This window comes from Peromyscus maniculatus, chromosome 12 (genome assembly GCF_049852395.1).
Source record: "Peromyscus maniculatus bairdii isolate BWxNUB_F1_BW_parent chromosome 12, HU_Pman_BW_mat_3.1, whole genome shotgun sequence".
NCBI classification, from domain to species: domain Eukaryota; kingdom Metazoa; phylum Chordata; class Mammalia; order Rodentia; family Cricetidae; genus Peromyscus; species Peromyscus maniculatus.
The window spans coordinates 25908586-25933231 of record NC_134863.1 but is presented as its reverse complement, the minus strand read 5'-3'; the positions used below and the strand labels follow the sequence as shown (position 1 = coordinate 25933231).

At 46.4% G+C, this 24646-nt stretch overlaps 1 protein-coding gene across 5 annotated transcripts in view; it reads left to right on the top strand.

Annotated features, from left to right (window-relative positions):
* The first annotated feature begins 6739 nt into the window (after positions 1-6739).
* Positions 6740-24646, top strand: part of Kalrn (kalirin RhoGEF kinase) — a 605995-nt gene continuing 588088 nt past the window's right edge. For 2 of the 5 annotated variants that reach the window (XM_042259225.2, XM_042259223.2), the window contains exon 1: positions 6740-7185. In XM_042259225.2, coding sequence (XP_042115159.1) covers positions 7113-7185 — 73 coding nt within the window. In that variant the 5' untranslated portion in view covers positions 6740-7112. The remainder of the gene's footprint in view (positions 7186-24646) is intronic. The other 3 variants (XM_015993393.3, XM_042259218.2, XM_042259217.2) reach the window with 3 other exon arrangements.

Here is a 24646-nt window from a genome sequence, read left to right as displayed (position 1 = left end):
GAGAACTGACTCCTGAGATCTGTTTCCTAACCTCCACACATGCAACCCTTGGGACATGTGTGTCTATACACACACACACACACACACACAAATTTAAAAACCAGATGAAGTATTCATGTTGCATATTATTCGTGTTCATATAGTAATGTTCACTGTACCAGGCCTATTCTTTTGGGCCACCAGACAGCTAGCTGCCAAATCATGACACAGACTTGATATCAGTTATGAATGCTCAGCCTAGCTTAGGCTCATTTTTGGCTAGCTCTTTTAGCCTAAATTAACCTGTTTCTCTTTATCTACCTTTTGCCTTGGGACTTTTTTCCTTTTCTATCTGTATGTCTTACTTTCCTGCTTCCTCCAGTGTTGGGCTGGCTGGTGGCTACCTGGTTTCTGGCTCTGGTGTCTCTCTCTTTCTCCTTCATTCTCTCCTCCTCTTTTCCCTTGAGTGTAGATTTCTCCTCTAACTTATTCTCTCTGCCTGCCAGGACCCCCTATCCTTCTCCTGCCTACCTATTGGTTGTTCAGCTTTTTATTAGACCAATCAGATACCTTAGGCAGGCAAGCTGACACAGCAACACATCTTTACACAACTAAACAAACACAGCAGAAACAAATGTAACACACCTTTATACAGTTAAAGTAATACTCCACAGCATAAGCAAATGTAACACATCTTTACATAGTTAAATATTCCACAGCTGTTTACAATGTTTTGGTTAATACTGGATAGATGGCTCATTAGTTGAGAGCATTGGCTGCTCTTGCAGAGGACCTACCTGATTCCTTTCCCCATACCCACATGGCAACTCATACTGTTTGTAACTAAGTTCCAGGGAATCTAATGCCCTCTTCTGGCCTTAGTGGGCACTGAATGCACATGGTGCACATACAAATATATAGGAAAAATATTCATATAATCACATAAAAATATATAAATCTTATAAAAATATCAAGTACTGTTTTGTCTTCTTTAGTTTCAATTTTTGTATTGCTAAGCTTATTATTAGTGCTAGTAGTTTTCTGACAGATTTCTTGTGATTTTTCTAAATAGCAATCATGTTTTAAATAAAGGTAGTTCTTTTTGTCTTTTCATCTCTGTTTTAGATGTGGTTTTTTTTTTTGTGGTTTTTTTTGAGACAGAGTTTCTCTGTGTAGCTTTGGTGCCTTTCCTGGAACTCATTCTGTAGCTCAGGCTGGCCTTGAACTCACAGAGATCCGCTTGCCTCTGCCTCCTGAGTGCTGGGATTGAAGGCTTGCGCCACCACCGCCCAGCGATTGTGGGTTTTTTTTTTTTTTCCTTAGTGGACTGTCTAGAAAATCAAGGATAATGTTGAGTAGGCATAAGAATGCCTTGTTCTGATGTCAGGAGAAATTCATTCCATCTTTCATTGTCAAGCAAATGTTAGGGTGTTAACCAAGCTTTTTGGATATGCTTTCTATTAAGTGGCAGTTGCTTGAATTCCTAAGAGTTTTGATCAGAACTGAATGTTAGACTTTGCCATCCATTTGGCTTTTTCTGCATCTGTTGAGATCCTCATATGACTTTCTTTTAAAACACATCATGTATAATCACATATATTATACTAATATGTATATAACCATTTATATATAATATAACAACAAGCACATATCATATTGGATTAAGCTGTATTCTAATGGCCATACAGATTTAATGCTATCTGCAAAGACCTTGTTTACAAATAAGGTCACATTCACGGGTTAGGCATTCAGTGCATCTTTTGTGGGATACAATGCAACTCCCAACATCAGCTTCACTGATAGATTTTCAAACTAAAAACTAACCTTGCTTCCTTGAAATAACCCCATCTTGTCATGATATTCAACCTTTTTTTTTATACATTATGAGACTTGATAGGCTAACATTTTACTAATAATTCTTCATTGTCTTCATAAGGATTGTGGTCTATAGTATCCCACACTTTTAAATGGTCTCCATTTAGTTTTGTCATAAGGTTAACGCTGGGTTCATAAAAAAATAGTTGGTAACTATTCCATCATGTTCATGTTTATGGGAGAGTCTTTATAGAAATCATATCATGGGTGGTGGCGGTGGTGGCGGCGGCGGCGGCGGCGGCGGCGGCGGCGGCGCATGCCTTTAATCCTAGCACTCAGGAGGCAGAGACAGGTGGATCTCTAAGTTTGAGCCAGCCTGGTCTACAGAGTGAGTTCCAGTAAAGCCAGGGCTACACAGAGAAACCTTGTCTAGAAAAAAAAAACAACAAAAAGAAATCATATTATTTCTTTCTTAAACGTTTCATAGAATTTACCATTTTTAAAGCCCTATAAATACGAGTGTTTTGTGGGAAGATTTTAAAGCTATAAACAATTTCTTTAATGGTTATATGGATATTTATCTATTTCTTCTTGGGTGAGCTTTACTAGTTGTACCTTTGAAGGAATTTGTTCATTTAATGTAAGTTGCTAAATTTATTAGCATAAACTTACTTGTGATATTTCTCCATTGCTCTTTGGGTGTCTGCCAAGCCTGTAGTGATGCCTCCTCTCTCTGAGCCAACTATAGCACTACTTTTATCCATTATTTAACTATCAGTCTGACTGGAAGATTATCTTTTTTTTTTTTTTTAATCTTGTCAACTAAGTTTGGGGTTTATTTATTTTTCTTTATTCCTTATATCAAATGTAATTGCTTTCTGCACTGGTATTTTACATTTTCTATTCTTCTTTAGCTTCTTTTGTAGAAGTTTATAATTATTGCGCATGTTAATTGCACAAATCAGTGGCTTTAACTGACATTTCTGTTCATGCTTATATTGTGAGAACTTTTTTTAATAGTGTTTAGCACTATAAATTTCTAAGTGTTGCTTCAGCTGCCATCCCACAGATTGTTTTTATGTTGTGCTTTCATTTTTATTCACTTTAAGCTTCCTTTTAATATTCTTTCATAACGTTTATTGATTTTGTTGGACGTCTCATACATGTATGTAATGCACTCTTACTGCTTTCACCCTGCCATCGTTTATCTCCCTTTCAAGCCCTCTCATCTCTACCAGTCCCTTTCCCAAGTTTGTTACTTTCAGTTTTGTTTTGTGACCCATTTAGTTTGGCTAGGGTCTGTGTGACTATGGATTGGAAGTGTTCATTGGTGCCCGGTGGAGTCATTCTTGGCCACATAACTGAAGGACAATGATTTCCTCATTCCCTGAATCTATTGATAACATTATAACTCAGCAGTTATCAGTTGGGCCCCCTGAATCCCTTCTCCATCCATACCTGAGTATTCATTCTTTTGCAGGTCCAGTGCATGTATCTGTAACTGTTGTGAATTCATGCTATATCCCATTTTACTTATTTTATTTTTAAGAAATATGATTATGTATAATATGTATGTGTCTGTATATAGGTATGTGCATGTGTGTGCAGGTGCCAGCTGGAGTCCAGAAGAGACTGTTGGATCCCCTGGAGCTGAAATTACAGGTGGTTGGTTGTGAGCCACCCAACATAGGTGCTGGAAACTGAACTCTAGTCCTCTGCAAGAGCACTAAGAGCTCTTGACTGCTGAGGCATCTCCAGTCCCTCCCCCTTGAGTTCTTAACTGATGTGGTTTATTTAGATGTTTGGGTTTTTTTGGTTTCCAAATATTTGGGAGGTTCCCAGATTTTATTTTTGTTATGGATTTTTTTAAAATTCTGTTGTGTCTGGAGAACTTGCATTTTGTGATCTCCTAAAAGCAACATTTTGCATTAGGATTATTTTGATCCCTTTAAATTTATTGAGACTTGTTTTATGGCTTAGACTTGGTTTTTACTGATATATTACCTGTTTACTTGAAAAAAAAATCCCATGTTTATTTGCTGTTTTTAAGGGGAGCTTTGTAAATGTTTTATGAATGTCAATGTCAGGTGGATAGTGTTGTTTAAGTCTTCTAAAGCCTGATGATTCGTCTCAGCATTCTATCAATTATTAAGAGACACATGCTAAATCTCCGGCTGCAATTGTGAAATTGTCTGCTTCTCCTTGAAGTCCAGTCTTAGTTGGGGTTCTTACTGCTGTGATAAGCACCATGGCCAAAAGCAACTTAGGAGGAAAGGGTTGGTTTCATCTTACAACTCTCAGGTCACTCCATCACTGAGGGAAAGTCAGGGCAGGAACTCAAGGCAGGAGGAACCTGGAGGCAGGAACTGAAGCAGAGGCCATGGAGGAACTCTACTTACTGGCTTGTTCAGACTGCTTTCTTATACAACCAGGAGCACCTTCACAGAGGTGGCATTGTCCTCATGAGTGGGAGGGCCACTCACCTCCACACCCACAGCAATCATTAGTCAAGACCATACCCCATAGACTTGGCTACAGGTCGATCTTACGGGGGCATTTCTCGATTAAGATTCCTGCTTCCAAGATATGTCTAAATTTGTGTCAAGTTGACAGATTCCAGCCAGCAAGAGCCCTATCAACTTTGATTCATGTATTTCAAAGCCCCTTAGAAGATTTTTGTTTGTTTGTTTGTTTTGAGACAAGGTTTCTCAGTGTAGTTTTGGTGCCTGTCCTGGATCTCTATAGACCAGGTTGGCCTCGAACTCACAGAGATTGCCTGGCTCTGCCTCCTGAGTGCTGGATTAAAGGCATGTGTCACCACCACCCGGCTTGCACCACCACCGCCCTGCTCCCTTACAAGGTTTATACACTTTCAGGATCGTTCATTACGTCTGCTTGTTGATTGAAATGCCCATCTCTATTTGCAGTAATAGTTTTTGCTCTGAAATCTTCTTTTCTGATCTCAATATAGCCATGAATGTTTAACGTTTTAATAGAAATTTAATAGAAAATGTGTCATTATGTAGGGTATTCTCTCATTTTTGGCTTTATCTTTTGAGATTTTTGACAAGAAACTTCCTTTACATATATATAACATTTCTGGTTCTTTACCTGCATTGGAAGCTGATGCTTTGGTGTCATGGGCATGTGCATGTGGGCAAGCTGGCAGGTTAGGGAATAGACAGACTGAAGGTATGGGAAGAATGAGAAAAGACAAATGTATCCTCACTGTTAGAGAAGGTAGCAGGTAGGGACATCTGCCTGTAAGCCAGCTGATGATACCAGGGCCAAATGAATTCGATCTTAAGGCAATTAACTTGTAATCTCACAGTCACTACTGGGGGCTGGTGGCTCTCAAGTTTCCATATAGGTCTGAGAGGTGTGCTCAAGTTTGGGCGTAGTTACTTACAAAAAAAAAAAATAGGTAGGAAAAAAGAGGCAGAGAAAAGCAAAAGGAAGACGAGTTCAGAAAGGTGTTGACTTAAAGACCTGATCCCTCTTACCGGCTGCCAGGGTTACCCTGGATCTGGAGAGGTCCCAGGTGCTTTGGTCCCAGGAGAGAGGTAGAACCAAATTAGATTGCCAGAGACAAACAGATTCAGGAGATCAGGGATAACGGGTAGTAAGACATCAGCCTTAGCTGGGGGCACCTGTTTTTTCCCATTAGGCGCGTTCTAACACATCAGGTCAGGTACTGCCTCCTCTCTCCAACTGTTGGGGCGAGACAGCCGCAGACAGCCCTCAACACATCACATTAGGTTCTCAGGTCTAAAGACCCCCTGTTTTGTGGGTTCCATGGCCACTAACACACTACCGACTAATTATTGTTCAATTATTGCTTTAAAACCGATTGCCACAATTCAATCACTACATTAATTACTCCATACAACATCTGCCTGCTTTTTTTCTTTCCTTTTTTTAAAGCCCGTTCCTCCTCAGCTCTTCTTTCTACTTTAATTGAAATTCAGCTCGCTGTAACACCCCCTTTATCCAGGCCAACTGGATCTCTCCATTCTCTGGAGAGAGAAGGACGGAAGACAGAAAGGCCCCCAGGATTAGGGAGTCTGACAGCTGTCCAAGAGGAGCCCTGAGATTCGGGCCAAGGACCATGGCAGGACAGAGACAAATAAGAGACACAAAAGAGTGACAAGACAGGAGAGAGAGGCAGGGAGGCATCTACCGAAGAATAAACGGGACAAGGATTCTCAGAGGCGCTCAGAGATGTTCAAAGGGGCGTTGAATGGGGGCAAAGAACAACAGCCCAAAAGGAGGCATGGTGACGAGGATCCAGAGGCCTCGGAGGGCAGGGCGACCAGGGGCTGGTCAGGAAGGAGAAGGATGAAGTCCAGCCTCTAGGGACAGGCCAGTCCGGCTTGGGGACTGAGCAGGAGGGCTGAAAGAGGTGGCCGGGAAGGTCGGGGTTCCCAGCGCGCACCTGGGAGCAGGGTGGGGCGGGGAGGTGGCGGGACCCGGAGCGCAGCTGAGCGCGCAGCGGCCGCAGAGCCCCCCGCGAGCCCGGCGAGCGCCCGGCGGCCCCGCCCTCCGCCCTGCCGTCTCCTCGGCCCGGGCTTTTCCTGCGGGGCTCAGGAAGCCGGCCTAGTGCGGCACGGAACAATAGCTCGGCCCGAGCTCCGGGAGGGCGGGCACGGGGCTCGGGGAAGGGCGAGCCGCGCCGCGGGGTGCCCGCTGCAAGGCCCCGGGCCCGCGGGATCGTCCTTGCAGCTCGGCGCTTGCCGGGTCATTGTTGGCCCGGACCAAGGGAGCGGGAGTCCGGGAGGAGCCACGGGAGCCGCGGCGGCGGGAGCCAGAGGGGGAGCCCGAGAGCTCGCCAGCCAGCCAGGGAGCCGGGAGGGAGGTAGCAAGAGAGAGAGAGGGAGAGAGAGAGAGCAGAGCGAGGGAGGGAGGAGGTAGGGAGACAGGGAGGGTGGGAGGGAGGAGGAAAAATAAAGAGGAGAGAGCCGAGCGGGGCTGAACAATAGAGACAGGCGGACGGGCGAGGAGAGCCAGCTGCCGCTGCCGGGCACCGCGGGCGCGCAGGCAGCGGGGACCCCCCGGCCCGGGCCAGACAGCAGGCGGTCAGCGCCCCGGGGAAGGGGACCATGGGGGAACCGGCGGCAGGCGCCCCCAGCCCGCCGCGCGCCGCCGCCTAAGGTGGCTCGGCGCTCCCCCCCGCCGCAGCCCCCCGCCCCGCGCCCCGAGCCCCGCGGCCACCGGCTCAGTGGCCACGGCCACCGCGCCCTCCGCCCCCCGGGCGCCGCGCCGCCCTCGGCCCCAGGCTTCGCCGGCGCCCGGCTGCCCGCGGACGCCCTCCCCCAGTCATGAACCCCCCGGAGGGGGCAGCGGAGGAAGGGGGAGCCGCCGACTCGGACGTGGACGCCTTTTTCCGGACAGGTAAGGTCAGGCAGGGCTCCCGGGGCTGGGGGTGAGGGCGGCCGCCTCGGACGCGGCGTCTCGGACAAGTTTGGGGACGGCAGGCTGCCGCTGGGGCGTGCGTGTCGGAGGCGGCCCCCCGTGGTCGTCGGGGCTGGAGTTGTGGAGGTTCACGTTGTTCTGGCCGTGCTGGCTGCGTTTTGGGGAGGGCGTGGGGGGCTGGGCGCCCCTCGGCGTTCACCCCAGTTGCGGGAGTCTGTGTTGGGGAGGCGGGAGGCGGTCCTCTCGGGCCGCCTTCTCCGGGCGATGTTGGATCACTTTGCAGCGCGCCGCTTCCAGCTCCCGGTGTCCCGGCCCCTCCCTCTGCTCCCCACTCTCACGGTGCCTGTCTGCGGGGCTCTGGGGTCGCCCGAGGTCGGTGCCCCTTCTTCCCTCCAGGGCCCGGGGCCCTGATGTGCCTAGAGGGGCAGCAGGGGTCGCGAGGCGCTCAGGCTGCAGACTGACAGGCAGGAGTCAGACGACTAGAGATCGTGCCGGGTGCGTGTGGGGAAGCAGCTTCTGGGACTTTCAACCGGCTGGGAGGACCGTGGGCACCTTGGACTTGCTCCTTGGTCCTTGCTCCAGCTCGGGGAACCGATGAGTTTTACCTAAGAATCGCGTATTTCTGGAAGTGTGAGTTAGCTAGCGTCCCTCTCAATACACACCCACCAAATCTTTGCTTGCCTGCGGCGCGTGGAGCCTGGGTTGGCTTTCCAGCGCTTTGCGCCTCTGCACCTCGCATGCAGTAGGTCTATCGCGGCTCTTGTTCGCTGGCTCCACCGTCCCTTCACCAGAACACACACGAATCACCCTCCTCTCCTACCACCTGTAGCCCTGTTTCAGACGTCTCATCATCACCAAGGAGTCCCCATCTCTCCTGTACCTGTAGCTTCCTCCAGCCCCGTTGTGCAGTTCCTCAGCTCCCCCACACGTCTGCAACCATTTTGTCTGGAAATCTTTGTCCCAAGGACTCTGATAAGTTATGGATGCCCCACGCATCTGCCCTCCCTTTGGGAAAGTTGGATCAGAGGACACGAACTGGTGGGGGTCAGGGGTCAGGTTAGCTCTGACGGCTTCGCATCCATTTGTTTCTGAAAGCTGTTGCTTGACGCTGGAGGTCCACTACGAGGAAGGGAGTAGGGCTCTTTGTGGGGGAACTTGTGGCTTTGGAAGTCAAGGCTTAATTGGCCCATATGGTCACCTCTAATTGGCCTAGAGAGGAAAGAGCTGGAGGACAGGAGTTGATGCCAGGGTCTGGGAAAGGGGAAGAGGCTCCTGTCATCCTTTCCTGCTTCCAGGGCGCAGCCTGCCCTCCCCCCTCCTCCCCCATCCCAGGAGTCAGCATTTTCACTTTCCGCCTTCCCTGCCCCTCCTTTCTCTTTTGGTCCTCGTTCCTCTCTTAAAAAGTAAAGCAGGGATTCTAAAAAGGTGCCTGACTCGAGTTTATAACCCTGAATCTAGGGGAAGGCTCTGAAAACTTAGTGAGACCCAGGCACTCACCAGGAGGTCCACCAGACCCCACCTGCATCCCAGCCTGGCCAAGCAGCTGTATTTTTTTTTTTGAACCTCTGGGGAAAAAAACAAACCACTGTGTGTATGAATTCATAATCTTCCTCTCCTCACCTCTCCTCTTCCTCTTCTCCTCCCTTTTCTTGTCTTCTTTTTGGATAGGCATTTAATTTTGTAGCTTCCAATTCTAGAGACTTGTTAGTTTATTCCTTTCCCCAGGGCCGTCCAAAAGCAATTCTTAGGTTACATTGTCTAGGCTGGTTTCAAACCACGGGGTACGAAGTGGGCCGGGGTCAGTTTCCTATGGCGGTGATGTCCTTTGACAGGGCAGCCTTGCTTGCTTCAAGGAGGTGGTGGTGGTGGCTTCGAGGGAGGCTAGACGCCTTGTGCGCTTAGACTCAGAAGGTCTAAACCCTTCATACACAAACCTGCAAATGATTGATGACCCGTGACAAGCTGCTAAGGGGGGAGTCTAGAATAGTGCCTTCCTGCCCCATGGCCCTGTGCTCTGCCCCTTGACCCACACCCCACTTGCAGGCAAAGCCGAGGCCAGGGCTGGAGATTCTTAAGCCTGGAAAGACCAGGTTTCTGAACCTTCTCGATTTTGATTCATGTCTTCTGTGGAACGTGGCTCCGTACCTGGTTGGCTGGCTGAATTATAAATGTACTCAACTGAACAACCAAGACACCACCAAACAGATTGTTCAAAGTTTCCACCACCAGAATTATCCCCTTCTTTCTGGCGAAAAAAATTTTGCCTGTACAAAGACCAGACTGGCAATTACTTTGTCAAAACTCTGGCATACTATGTCTCTAATTAGGCATGATTTAAATAATATAGTCAGTTTACTTGTTTTGCTTACCTGCTTTCTGATTGTTTGGAGTTTTTAGTTCTCGGGACCAACTGATTAGATGAGAGTCTCCAAATCTTACTTCTTCGCACTTACGAAGTTATAGAACCCGACCCACTCCCACACACTATCCTACAGTATAGTATGGATGGGCAAAGTCCTGATTGTCTTCCTGAGAATTCTGTTTCAAGCCTGAGAAAGTATCTTGCTGGTTTTTTATTTTAATTTAAACTTTTTTTTTTACTGGTCATGGCTGTAAGGCGGCAACAGGAGATAGGAAGGCTCAGGACTGGATGGGACTATTGACCCACAAGAACTTTTTAACACCTACTAGGAATCTTCTGCTGTGGGACACAATATCCAAAGTGATTTCTGTCCTCAAGAACTTACAGATTGCTAATTAATTGATCGCTAAAGGTTAGGATCCTGTATGTTAGAGGGTCACCAGAACTAGAGAATGTGGAGCCTAGGGTGGTCTTCGAAGAGGGGGCAGGGAGATTGAGCAAAGATAAAAAGGTTGGGTTTCTGGGGAGCCTGGGCTGACTAAGGGGAAAGGGTGGGTTAGTAAGGACGGGAACAGGGTTGGCTAAGTATAATAGAAACAAATAAGGGAGTCTGAAACCTTCTGAAGAGGAGTTTGGATTTGATTCAAGGGAACTAGGGACTCGTTGCCAGTGTTTGAGCAAGGACACATCATAAAGAAAGTCGTGTTTGGGAAGATTAGTCTGGGGGAACTTAAGTGAAAAAAAAAATAAAGGTAAGATGTAGGGAGATGTAGAGGTCATCCATGGCTGAGATGGAGGCTGGGAGCTTGCCTCGTATTGATGGCAGAAGGGATGGGGAGCCAGGGCTGACTCTGAGAGACATTATTAGAGGTAGAAATGCCAAGACTTACTGACACCCAAGGATGGACAGTGTCCCAGCTGGCTGATGTGGTCTGGTTGAGGACAGTAGGCAGATGCTTTATGTATGTATGTATATATGAAGAACTGGACGTGGACATCTAAATGGAGTCATTTTGGAGTTGGATATGTGGACTCAAGGCATGGGTAGGAGCAGGCGTGCTGATTTGGAAGACTTGGTGTACTTGAAGCTTCCAGACGGAGGAGGTGGAGGAAGAAGGGCAAAGAGGTCTTATTTTGGAAATGGCAGAAAGGATTCTGGATCCCGGAGACCCCAGGGAGTCCATGTGAGCTCTGATGTGATGATGGGGCAGACAGGCTGAGTAGGAGGAATTGAAAAATGAAACCCTGGGAGCTGACTTTGGAGGCACAGGATCAGAAGGGGCACTCAGGGTGGGCATTTGGGGTGGCAAGCAGGACATAGTCACTTGTAGTTTATCAGGAAGAGACAGGGTGGCACACTAGTGTCGGGAAAGGTGTTTGGGTTTTCTGTCATGGGTGGTTTGGGGTGACAGAGAGCAAGCTGTGGAGAGGAAACGCAGAAGACGCTGCGTGGGATCGCAGAGGCAAGACAGAAGAGTAGGCGCCATAACACAACTCAGAGCTTAGCTTTGGGGAGCAAAAGAGGAATCTTTTCTTTAAAGTGCAAAGGCGAAAGGCTAGGAAAAATGAAAAGAAGTTGATGTGAGGGATGTTCTGTGTTCAACTTTCTGTTGAACTTTGGCTTCTGCATCCAGACATTCCAACTGGAAAGATGCTTTCAACTGGGCCTTGGCCAAGCTCAGCTCGGCTCTGTTTGTGTTTCCAACTCCCCAGACCACCTTCTCTTCTTCTTCACTTCCTCAATTCTGTAAGTGGCATCTTTTCTTTCCCGGTCATGTTTAAAACTTTGGCGTTAGTTCATTCGGGGGGAATTTCTCTCCTCTAACAAGCCTTGCTGCATAGCCCTACATACTTAGCCTGTTGCTCACCCTCAGGGTGATTGCCTCAGGCCAGTCCTCCATGGACTCCTTTCATAGCCCCTTCTCATCCTTCATAATCTATCCCCTCTCTACACTGTCCCCTGGGCTTATATCACTTCCCGAAACACTCTTTTCACCACGTTACTATCTGGTCTAGGAAACCTGCAGTAACTCCCTGGTGCCTGTGGGTCAAGTCCATACTTAGCTGTTCAGTTCCAGCCAGCTTCCCGTCTCACTGTCTTAGAGGATCTTGACTCTTATTGATCCATCCCCATCCCACTCCACAGCCTCCAAATCCAACACATTCTTCAAGATTTGCAGTTTACGACTACCTCTATAAAACCTCTAGTATCTGTATTCTTTTCACTGCATTGGTGATATTGTATTACTGCTTAGCCTTTCCCTCTATGTAGGACCTGCTTCCCCATTGAAATTATTTCTTTTTGGAGGTAAGTATAAAGTCCTTAAAATAATTTACAATCCATCAAAAATCCCATCTCCTTTAGAGATAGAACAAACACGGTCCAGACATAGGCAGTTGTTGACTGTAGACGATGGGATGTGCCACTCACTGCATCATTTCTCAGACTTAGATAACACCTCCAGCCTGCCTGTATAAAAAAACAAAACACTGTCAGTTCCCATCATAGAAAAGGAAGACTCTGAAATAACAAAATACTCCGTATGCAGTCCTTTGAGTGAATATCAGTGCATAGTCTGTACATTGCCAGGTACCTGAGAAGGGAGACATTCTCTCACCTGTTTCTGCAACTAAGGAAATTATCTCCTTTGACATTACTCTTGACACTTCACAAGGTAAACATGATGCCCAGTGTTTTAGTTAGGGTTTCTGTGGCTGTGCTAGAACACCATGACCAAAAGCAGCTTGGGGACGAAAGGGTTGATGTCAGCCTATCGTCCCAAACACAGTCCATCACGGAGGGAAAGTCAGGACAGGGAAGGAACTTGGAGGCAGAACTGAGGCAGAGGCCATAGAAGAGTGCGTACTGGTTTGCTCCTCCTGGCTTGCTCAGTTTGTTAGTACACCCCAGGAACCACCTTCTCCGAGCTGGCTGGCATTGCCTGCCCAGAGGTGGTACCACCCACAGTGGGCTGGGCCCTCCCACATCAACCATCAATCAAGAAAATGCCCTACAGACTTACCTACAGCGGAGTCCTTTTGGAGTTATTTTCGCAGTTTAGATTCCTTCTTCCAAGATGACCTGACCTTGTGTCAACTTGACATAAACTATCCAGCATACTCAGCTCCAGGCTTATTGTATCTTTTAAATTCTCTCTTGCTTCCATCAGTCATGAGTTGGACGTTTAGTCATACCCTTGTTCAGGAACTTCTGGAGGAGTATTGAGAGCACTCTGTGTTTCTGGAGAGAGGATATTGTATTTTAGGTAGGTGATGTCTACATTAATTTATTTCGGAATATATTGATGGCATCCAGGTCTACCTCTGTAAGGTTGTGGAGGCCAGACTTCATCCTTGGATCACTGGCTGCCAGTGAGATGGTTCTTGGCAGTTCTGTCCAGCTGTATATCATAGTCCCTTATGGAAAGAGAGGAGACATTGCGATAAACTAGAGCTACAGAAATAAATGATGTTACAAGTATGAAAACTTCTTGCTTGTGAATCTCTGACCCAGAGCAAATGAACTAGGGGTTCTCCTTAGACTTTTGAGAACAACAAATACTTTTCAGAGTTCCTCCTGGTTGCACTTGGCTTTTATATCTAGAGTTGGGCCATATAGGGATAGCACAGGAGTAATCCTGCCCCGCATCCCAGAGAACATTTGACAATATCTGGAGACTTTTTTGGGGGGTGGGGGGAGGGTTTGGCACAACTCATGGAACAGTTTGCTAGTTGGTAGACAGCACTAGAGTGCTGCTAACTATCTTACAGTGCGCAGGAAAGAATTACCCGGTCAAAACCTGTCAACAGCACTTACTGACAGGGGAACCCTGGACTAGCCAGAAGACCGTGCGCCTGGGATCAGATAAGCGCAGCACTAACTGGGGGTTTGCTCTTGGGTAAATTACTTGCTAATGCTCATCTTCAGGAATTCTGAAAAAAATGGGACCAATAAAGCTTGCTTTACAGTTTCGGAAGCTTAAGTTCAGAAGGCCAACTCTGGGTCTCAGCGCTCCTCCCTTCAGTCACTTGTTTGACAAATCCGTAGTGAGTGTCTGCTGCAGTCATACACTGTGGAAGTATATAAAACCATTAAAGGAAAGACTATAGAGCAGGAAGGGAGATGGATGTAAATATAAATATACTCCCTCTGGGAGCACTCGGGCTTAATGGGCTGAAAGGGGAGAAAAAGTCTGTGAAGGAAGGTCATGCGTGAGAGCAGGAAGGCGATACTCCCTTTTGCTCCCTACTTACTGAATGACGTGTATGCGTGACTTTGACATCTACATAGGAAGGGGATAATAATCTCTTCAACCGCCCGTTCCCTTATAGAATTGTTGAGAGATTCAAATAAGATACAGTAAAAGGTCTTTGTAAGTTGCACAATGCTATCCAAATACCTGCAGATAGCTATTTCAAATGGAGCGTTCTATTTCTCTAAGTGCCTTTTCCGACAAGTAGTATCTTATTTAATCTCACCTCCACAGGATCGTTCAGTCGGGGAGGAGAGATGATCCTAATCATTCTTCCTCCCCAAGGGGACTGGGTGGGCCATCCTATTACAACAGGTCAGGGCACTTCTGTTTTTAACTCATGCACAGAGGAGTAAATGTACCAGCCCCCTGCAGCCCCTTCCCAGGCCCTGAGCCACATGGCCCCATGCCACTGGCTGGAGCCTGGTGAGAGCAGGCTGGCTGGCTTCTGCTGAGCCTCAGGTGGTTACAGAGAGCCGGTCCCATCTCTGTTTGTAGTTCACACTCTTCCTGCCTCCCCTTTGTGTGGATGGCTGGCGGTAAAATAACTAGGAAATGACTGACAGCCATAGAGTTGTTGGATCAATAGAGCCGCTTGAAATCGTGTGTGCTGGGGAGCGAGGGAACAGAAAGTATCTGCGGGGAGGACAGAGGCATTCATTTAGGGAAGTGAAGAAGCAACTTGGAGAATTAGCTTTGGCTCCTCCCCTTCCGCCCCCATAGCATTATTAGAAGTGAGCCAGGTACTTGCTGGGGAACATGGGTACCAGGAATAAACAAACAAAGCAGTGAAAAGTGGTGGATGATCTGTAGAGTTATGGGAGTGGGTCTGTCTTCCGCTGGGAGGAAGGATTTGGAGGGAAATCTAGGCAGTGTTGCATTCCCGGGCTGAACAGTGAGTAGGGGACATGAACATTCGTGCTCGATGGGCAACAGTCGTCGTCCAGTCTTTGTGACCCAGAGGATGCAGGTAGAGGGTCAATGGGAATTGAGACTGCGAAGTGGGTGGGGACCACATTGATTGACTAAATGTTTTAATTCATGAATTAAAGCATGGATGTCTTGAATGAAAGGTCAATGACTTGGATCTTTCTGCAGTTGTTTGGGGGAGTTTGTGGATTTCTCTGAACATGGGCAGTGGTGTGATGAGGAACGTGAATCCGAGAGCCCTGTGGGGTTTCTCTTAAAATGGAGAAAGAGGCTTCGGGTTGGGGAAAGATAGATAGATCACTGTGATATCATAGGAGGGTCTGAACTTGAGACACTGGGGTGGACATGGGAAGAAGGTGATTTTGTGGAGGTTGAGCCTACAGGACCTGACAAGTCGGATATGAGGTATCAAGGAGGTTGGAAAAAGCTTAGAGACTGAGTGACTGGGGGGGGGGAGGGGGATGATAGAGGTACCCTTGGTGAAAACCAGGAGTTGGGAGGAGAGGAAGCAGCTGTGAGGACCAGGAGGAGAGGGAGGATTTGGGGAAATCGCTTGGGACATGTTACATTTCAGGTGCCAGTGCACAGCTAAAGGAAGTGTCGATTCAGTAGGCGAGTATCGAAGGGAGCCTGGAGCCTTGGAGGGAGGCCAGAGTCGGAAATATAGATTTGGGAGATATCTGAAAGAAGTTGTGGCTGGGGCTATCAGAATAGATGAGATAATAAATGAAAAGCTTACACAGACGTAAGGGCAGAAGGCCAAGGGCAGAACTGCAGATTGGAGTGAAGGGCTGGAAGGGAACCAGGAGAGCAACGCTTAGAGGAAAAGCAGGTGATCCGCGGAGCTCCATGGTGCCGGGAGGCTGGAGGAAATGGGACTGATTCTGCAGCCAGGGAGACAGACCAGGGGTGACTTGTGAAATGAGTTTCAATCCTGGCTGGGGAGGTGGAATTAAAATGGCAAAGGGAATGGAGAGCAGCGAGTGGCGGGGAGGAAGTGGTGGGAGTGCATAGAGATGACTCTTTGGAAAGGTTTGGCTGTGAAGGGAAGGTTAAAAATAGTGACGTAGTTGGAGATGGGAGAAGACATGAGGGGAGGCTTATTTTAGGGAAGGAAGATATGTGACTACCTGGGGGGAGGAAGAGGGAGAAGGCACGCCAGAGGTAGAGAGTGAGTGTTTGGGAAAAGAGAAGAGAAATGGATGCGTGAGCCGGGATAGGTTTTGTCTTGTGTGGCCTCTAACTTAGGGCCTCAGGTGTTCTGGACAAGCACTCTCTATCACTCAGCTAAATCCCCAGCTTCAGCATGAAGGGGTGGACCTCAAGATCAGCTGAGGGGTCGCCTGGGTCCACAGGAGGATGGTTCATTCTTAGGGACCAGAAGGAAGGCAGACCTCAGTCAAGTCACTGGTTAACCAGGACCCAAAGACACAAGGTGCCTGGTCAACAGTTCCTGTATAAAGAATCTCTCTCTCTCTTGCAGGGGTCAGGGATGAGTAATCTCTGAAGTGGGTGGTCTGGATGAAGTGACCCTCTGAGGCCCTTGTACAGAAAAACTGGGATGCAAGGCCTGGAGATCCAAAATTAGCACTCCTGAAGTGGATCTGCGCTACACTAGTGAGCTCTGCAGAATCACCTTCTATGGGAAATGAGCCAGCGAGGCAAGTGGTGGATCTGGGAGTGAGGAGAGCAGAATGGGAGTTGACTCAGGCTAGGTCCTGGGTAGCCTCCTGTAGAGGGTCGGGCCTTGGCCACCAGGGGATGGCACCAGTCAGAGCTGGTGTCTGTTTCATGATGTTCCTGTTTCCTAAAGGCCCAGGTGACCTAGAAGGAAGCAGATGCAGAGCAGGGTTCACAGCAGTACTCCACACACAAGAAGGAATATGTCACACCCTTGTTGTTGTCCTCAAAGTGCTCCCTCTAACTCTGTTTGTGGGTATATAGAACATTTGGCAATTACAGTCACATTATAAATAGTCATATCATTCACGTTGCTAGCAATATAACATGGTTATATGTATGACTAGTTTGACTATATTACATATATAACATTATTGTATTGCTGGCCAGATGAATCCCTTTCTATTCCAAATTATGAATATTGTGACATTTAGTAGGCCCCTCCTTCCCTCCCTCCTTCCCCTCTCCTTCCCTCTCCCTCCCAGCCTCTCTCCTTTTCTCCTTCTTTTCCTCCCTCCTTCCTGCCCTTCCTGTATCTCTATTTCTTTCCTTCCTCTACTGTGTAGAGGTAGGTAGGGATATTATTTTTAAATGTGGTGTTGCATTTATTTCAGGCACAACATGCAGGGACAAGGGCTGTGGTTAAAATCTCCACTTTTTTACACAGTCCAGGGACAGTGAGCGTCAAGGGGAGCGGGTGGCAGGCACACAGTGTTGAGTTGGCAGCTGGACAGTGAGCCTAGAAGGGGTCTTGGAGGCTGACAGATGGTTAATTGGATGTGACAAAGGGGGCCGAGAGGGAGGGGTCTAGAGCTCCTGTGGGGTTTCCATCTCTGTCTACTTACTGTTCTGGAAAGGAGGGTGGGGGCAAGGAGGAGCTGCTCATCAACAGTTGGAGCAGGAGAGTGGCAGGACCCCCTGTCGGGATTGTGGCTATTGAAGATGCTCCCTTGGAATAATGCCGCAGCTTTAGACGAGAGGGAAAGCTCATGATTCCCAGCCTCCTCCTGGTACCCCAGCGCACTGGCACAAGGCAGGCTCAGATACTGGGGCCTGAGGAGATGCCTGACCAAGTGTTGGATCAGTGCGGTTTCTGGGATGATGGCGTATCACGTGTGACAGTGCAGGGGATCAGCAGCCTCACCTGCATGTGTGTGTGGAGAAGGATCACTGAACAGGGGTCACCTGGGTTTAGATGGATGCGAAGATGGTAAAAATGAACACAGTGACTACAGACAGCCATTCAGGGAGTCTGGTGGTGAAAGCAAAGAAAAAACTTAAATGGTACCAAAAGGACATTTTTGGGAGCACTTTGTAGTATTATATATTTTTTAATTACAAGTGTGTGAAATTTTAGACTTATATGTGTGATTTTATGTGTACATATAAACTTTAGTAAAATATTTTAATGGGTTATCAGGTCTACTGAGGTGGTCTTTTTTTTAATTTTTTTTTTTTTGAAAGTAGAAAACCTTTGAATGTTTGAAAAAGACACAGGAGGAGACAGTATGGTTCAGGTAGGGCCTGAACATGTTAAAAGGTAGAATATCTGGAGAGGGCTCAGGATGGGTGTCAGCTTCCATAGAAGCCAGAAAAGGATGAGATTCCTGGGCAAAGAGACTAACTCTGGAAGGGATGGTGACCACTTCTGTGGATATGTGGAGGTCTAGGTGGTTTCCTGGCCAGAGGCTAGAGCTGTTATTAAGCTGACTTGCGCTGTCTTTGTGCATGAGAATCAAGATCCAGCACTGAGAGACACTGGGGCTTGGGAAGAGAGGGACCAGACTGGGCATATTCTCTGGAGAGTGAATGAGAATTGCATAAACAGATGATCTCTCCAGTGAGGTCAGAGTGGACCAGTATTCCAGGGTTCTGCAGCTGATCAATTCTGTGAGTTCTGAGTTGGGAATGAAAATAGGATTCCTGTGTCTCTGGTTGGTGTTTTGGACAAGAAGTCTGGAGTGGGAATAAGGTTTATAGGAGACTTGTTTGGACAACAGTGTTATCACAAATCCTTATAGAAACTGATGGCTCTGAGACCTTATGGAGGTCTTAGCTTGGAAAATGTTCATGTCTGTATTCTGTAGCAGTACTGTACATGCATTTTGCTTTGAACTTTTCTGTATTTTCAACACCCAGCTGAGTGCCTCACAGATAATAGTTGCTTTAACTATTATTTGTTAGCCTGATTTTTCTTTTTCTTTTTCTAAAGCTAATTATTGGTGTGTATGCCATTTGGGAGTTACTCAATACTGTGCAAAGGAAATAAAAGTCATTTTTGTGGACAGGCAATTCTACCTTAAACAAAAAGACTGGTAAAATCAACACTGGAATGTAGCTATTTGTTGAGTCTGAATTAGTCAGAGGGGATCCTTTGTAACACTTGGTTATAAATATCCACAACTTTCATAAGCACTGGAAAAGTAAATAGAGATGCATTCTATTTTTTTTTTTTGAAAACCCCAGTAGGAAAGTGCAAATGTGCAAACGGGCCCACTTGTCAGTACTGAGCGAATGACTAGTGTTATTCCACCAGTTGCTGAGAGAGCTGCTAAACACACTAAACAGCTCATGGTTCTTTTCCTTGAATAGTTAATGGTCTTGGATTAGGGGGAAAATGGCCAGAGGTCAACCAGAAAGGGGATTTCATGGATGCATTAATTCATATTATATGTTTTTACTGTTATTAAGTTAAACAAATTTAAATAGGAAGATAAAGGTTCATTTAGAAAGATCAGTCTTAAGGTATCCCTTTATAGAACACTTAGGTTTTCGTATCTCGGGGATGTTTGGAGCATCACTGTTATTCTACTGTTGCTTACTGTAGAGCATTTAGACAAGACAATGAAATGTAGCAGATACAAAAGCTACTATAATCCCAACTGCCCAGAGAAACCTTGTTTGCTAACTTGAGATATTTCTTTTGTTCTTTAGGTTCATCATTTGCTTTTGATTTATTGACTTAAGATGAAAAACAAATTGTGGACTGGCAGTTAGACTTTTTGTGAACAAAATCATTTTTCCCCCTTAATTTAAATGTAACACACACTAGTACACATATATTCATTGTACAAAGTAAGACAGTCATGGGCCAAATAATGTTTGTATGAGGGTAGGAACACAGAAGACTCCTCGGTTGTGTGAAAGGGTAAATATATTGATATTTATTGTCATAAAAATATTTATATAGAACTAATACACAGGGCATATGATCTCTTCCCCTATAATGTTTTGATAAATCTAACAGATAGTTGTGCCGGGTTGCACATATAAATATGTTTACATAAATACATGGCTCTCTTTTATATAACACAAAAAGCACCATGCTATGGTTTTTTTTTCCAGTTTTTTGAGACAGGGTTTCTCTTGTGTAGCTTGGAGCCTTTCCTGGAACTCACTCTGTAGCCCAGGCTGTCCTCGAACTCCCAGAGATCCGCCTGCCTCTGCCTCCTGAGTGCTGGGATTAAAGGCATGTACCACCACTGCCCAGCATTGCTTTGTTTTAGGAGCTATATTACATTTTGTTGTGTGTTACATTGTATTTACCATTCTCCTAAGGATAGACATTCATAACCCAGATTTTCCATAGACTCGTGGCTTTTTTTTTTTTTTCTCCTTTTCTTTTCTGGGACGCTATTTAGTTCAAACCATACTAAGAAGGGCCACTCTTTTTTTTTTTTCTTTTTTTGATCCTTTTCAAAGGTGACTAGGAAAACTGTGGGTTCTGGATATTTCTTCTGCTTTTATCCTCAGAAGAGAGGGGAACAACCTGTCCTTGTTGTCCAAAGATAACTTCCTGTGGTATGTTTAAGGATGCTCTGTTAGTGACGGAGGGCTGGCGGAAGCTCCCCCTGGCCTCTTTTACTGTGTGCATTCAGTAAATTAAGAGCCAGGTTCTCAGTCAAAATTAGCCCCCCAAAGGCACATGTGTTTTGTGGGCTGCAGTGTATGTTAACTGCAACTATCCTAGTGTACATGCAAATGTAATTGTCCGCCCTTGGCAAGGATCACCCAGGGATGTGATTCAGGAGACCCTGGTCTCCACTCCTTCCCACCACTGAATAGCTCTGTGAGCTGGCCAAGCCAGTTCATATTCCTGTTTTTACAGATGGGACCCCTCTTTCCTCATCTGAAAAGAGAGGCCAACTATTCCCTGCTATACCTCATAGGAATAGTATGAAATAAAGTTAGGTGGTAGAAGGAAAACACTTTGGAAAAACAAAATTGCTGACTCCCTAAGACAGGATTTTGTCAGCTCTTCTCTGGGGTCTCCTTTGGTTTTGAGTGTGGGTTGAGAACTGAGCTAGGGGACTTGGGTAAGAGTGACAGCTTGTTCTACACTCAAGGACTGCATTTTTTCATGTCTGGTAGGAAATTGGCAGCAGTGGAGATGGAGGGAAATGTTTCGTGATGTGTTCTGTTTGCTTTAGCAAGAAATGCTCATAGGAGAGAATGGCTGGTCTGCCTGCTGAGAGCGGCTGAGACTTTCTTTCTGCTGGGTAGCAGTGTGGCTTAGTTACATGCTTCTTATTACTCAGATAGGCAAAGAAAATGTAGCTCTTAGTATTTCCTAAAATGGAGCTAATTCGTATGTTTGTACCCATTTTTTGTTTGCTTTATAATAGTATTTTATAATAATCTTTTCTCAGCTAGTCTGTTCTAAATTAATGCTTCCTGGAGATTTAACTATTCAATTGCATGGATCCCCACCTCCAACATGTTTATCACTTCTCTTTAGAACAGGGCCTGGGTATAAAGAGGTGCTCATGCAGCTGGTCATTGTGGGGGCAGGAGAAAGATGGAGCCACAGCATGCTTGTTGGTTTCCCCTGCTCTCTGTATGGAGCCAATCTGATCTGGTCTTTGGTACGGATGTCGGCAACGGCATGGCCAAAGTGTTGCTGTTTGTAGTATTATGCTGATTGATGGCTGGCGTGAAAATTGAAGTCCTTACTCTTTGCCCATGGAGTCAAAGTCCTGGTACATCACAGCCACTGAGACCAGACCCCAGGCCTTCCTCTGGTCTCTGGTTCTCAGAGCACTACCACTAAGAAACAGAGATTTGTGGATGTCCCTGTTGCTTGGGTGCCAGCTGTGAGGAGATACAAGGAAAACAGAAACCCTGCTCTGGAGCTCTGAAGCGGGTTGTTTGGTTTTTCTTTGGAGAAGTGTGTGTGTGTGTGTGTGTGTGTGTGTGTGTGTGTGTGTGTGTGCAATCCTTGAGTTGTTAGATCCTGTCATACCTGCTGGATTATTCTAGAGCTGCCTTCCCTCAGATTTGACTAGAGTTGAGATGGTACTGTTAGTAACAGGAGCCGAGACCCTACTCTTTGCTTTGGATTGAAGTGTCCCCACACCCTCCAAATGCTTGAGGAGGGCTTCCGTGTCTTCCTCATGGCAGCAGAGCCCTCTGCGTTGCGTCCTTAGTACTCCTCAGTTCTGGTTCAAAGTAATCTCACCGCTAGGTCCACCCAGGCTGGCTCTTGATATGTTCATGGGAGCTTAGTTATTCAAGCCGCGTACTAAAAAAATCCTATGCCGGGTATCAACAGCTGAGCATTGACATTTTCTCTTTGCCTGCTGCTATAACTATCCTGAACTTCCCTGAGGCGAATAAACGTTTCTGGTAGAGCAAGGGGGAGGTTAAATGTACGTAAGGACATGCAAAAGAGGAAAATATGTAACACTTTAAAAAGTATTGCCCAAATTAGACATGGCTTGGGAAACCAAGGCTTGAGAAATTATGCTTCTGACTTCCAGATTGCATTGCTCTAGGGCCCTTCATACATATATGTATGTATGAGATTATGTGCATGTAAACATGCAAGGGGGTGGCGGGGTTGGTTCTTCCAGCAGGCATGTGATGAGCACTTGGTACGTAGTGTGTGATGTGGAACAGAGGGTCTCAGGGAGGATGGGGTAGTGATGGGCTCCACACTGAGCTGTCCCACAGAGGCCTGCATTCCAAGAAGCTGATGTTTGGGTCTTAGAAGTCTGACTGATGGTTGAGGTAGGAGCCTGTGCTGGGGTCTAGTTCCCCTGGACCTCGCCAGGATCTGATTTCTGAGTCATTTCAGCCTTCTAAAATAACCAGACCCAGTTGGCTTTTTTGCTTTCAAATGATGTTCATTCCTTCAACATCAGGCCAAAGTGGTTGTGAACATCATTTTTATAGGAAGGCTACAGTAAATATTAATAAGATCAATTTTAGTAACAGATTCTTTGGTGGAGCTGTTTGCTCACTGTGGTTTTAAACTAAAATCGTTTTTTACCTATTTTAACATAGAAACCTTTGTGGTTTTTTTTTTCCCCCTGAGACAGGGTTTCTCTGAAACCTTTGTATTCTATGTACTGCTCTCATTCCAGGGCTCTGGAGTTCAAGTTCTAGAAGCATTATTATTATTATTATTATTATTATTATTATTATTATTATTATTATTTTGAGGAAAATTGTAACTCTGCCCTCTGTGAAGGATGCAGGAACTGGGGGGCTGGTGAACTAGGCCAGGCTAGGTAAATCTAGGTTGAAAATAAAGCAACCACGCTAGGCATGGCAGTACAGGATTGTAAGCCCAACAACTTGGGAGGTGGAGGCAGAAGGAGCAAGTTTAAGTCAGCCTGGGCCCATAGAATGAGACCCTGCCTCACAGGCATCAGTAAGTGGTGGTGTTGGATGGTTGGACCCAAGTTGAGAACTGTGGGCTGGATATCAGGAGACTGGTATTGCTATTGTTCAGTTGGGAAAGTCACTTTCTGTTTCTGAGGCCAGTGTCGGAGTTGAGCACACTGGATGTGTTTCCTATCCACAGCCGTTCCCAGTAGAATGGATAGCAGGTAGGGAATGGGGATGCCAGGGATAGGAGCTGGATGGCAGGTGGGATTAGGATCTTTCTGCCCTTCCGTTCATTTTGCCCATCAGAAGCTTTTTGTCTTTAGCTCAAGACTGCTTGGTCATGTCCTATGAGGCCCAAGCTCATGATGTGACTTAGCATCCTTGCTTGGTGAACAGGAGCACTGATCCGTTTTGGGGGAATCATTTTGATGGTCTCATACCATTTTGGCCCTATGAGTGTTTTGAAAGCGGAGCCAAGTTTCTGGGACTGCTGGGCCTGTGCTGAAAAGCCTGCATCTCCTCAGCCTGTTTCTTTGGATGCCAAATCTGCAATTAGGAACATGTCAAGCTCTCTAGATAATGTCTTCATTAGGGACGGCTTCTGTCACTTCTCCCAAGGTATGAGGAGAATTGACTTACTGATCCTCTTATAACTCATATCCTTGAACTTTTCCTGGAGTCAGAAAGTGAAGGTGGTAAAGGCAATAAAAACATCCATCTTTCCCTAGGGCATGTATACACCCAGCTCAGCTCTATCCTCTCAAAAGGAGGGTAATGAAGCTACCATCTTGGCTTTCTTTCAGCAGAACTTCATCTCCTTACCCCACAGTCTCCGGACCTTCTGGAAACTCACATTTTGGTAGAGGGCAACGAATGATACTTGTAAGCTCATATCATCCAGGGATTATCATGGGGCTGAATTTGTGGTTGCCTGTGGTATGACGGGAGTGGTGAGGCCCTGTTGGGACATTTGTGGGATGGCCATAGAGTAGGACACATTTGAATGACATTGTCCAGAGTGACAAGTGGGGGGAGTGTCGAGGGTAGGAAGGGGGTTCCGAGCAGAGGGCAAGATGTGGGCAAAACCAGGGAGAGTCAGAGGATTGCACGATGAGAGGATGTGGAGAGTTCTGGGATTTTCTGTTCTCTGGATTTTGATTTTGTATTCCAGGATTTGGATTTTATCTTCTGAGCAGTGGGAAACTATAAAATACTTTAAGTATTAAAATGATACAATAAAATCGCAACTTAAGCCTATTTAGGATTTTTTTTGTTTGTTTTGGTTTTGGTTTTTCGAGACAGGGTTTCTTTTGTGTAGCTTTGGAGCCTGTCCTGGAACTCACTCCGTAGCCCAGGCTGGCCTTGAACTCACAGAGATCCACCAGCCTCTGCGTCCTGAGTGCTGGGATTAAGATGTATTATGTAGCAAGGGGCAAAATTAGAGACAGGAATTCAAGTGAGGAGCCTACTAAAATGTAGTTGATGAGGCAAGATCGGCTGTGGCGAGAGTCTTCAGGGCTTAATGTTAGTGGATACAGGCTTGAGGGGGAGGTGAAAGCTGCAGGTAATTCACAAGGGTTGTGTCGGTTGCGGTAAAGGGTCA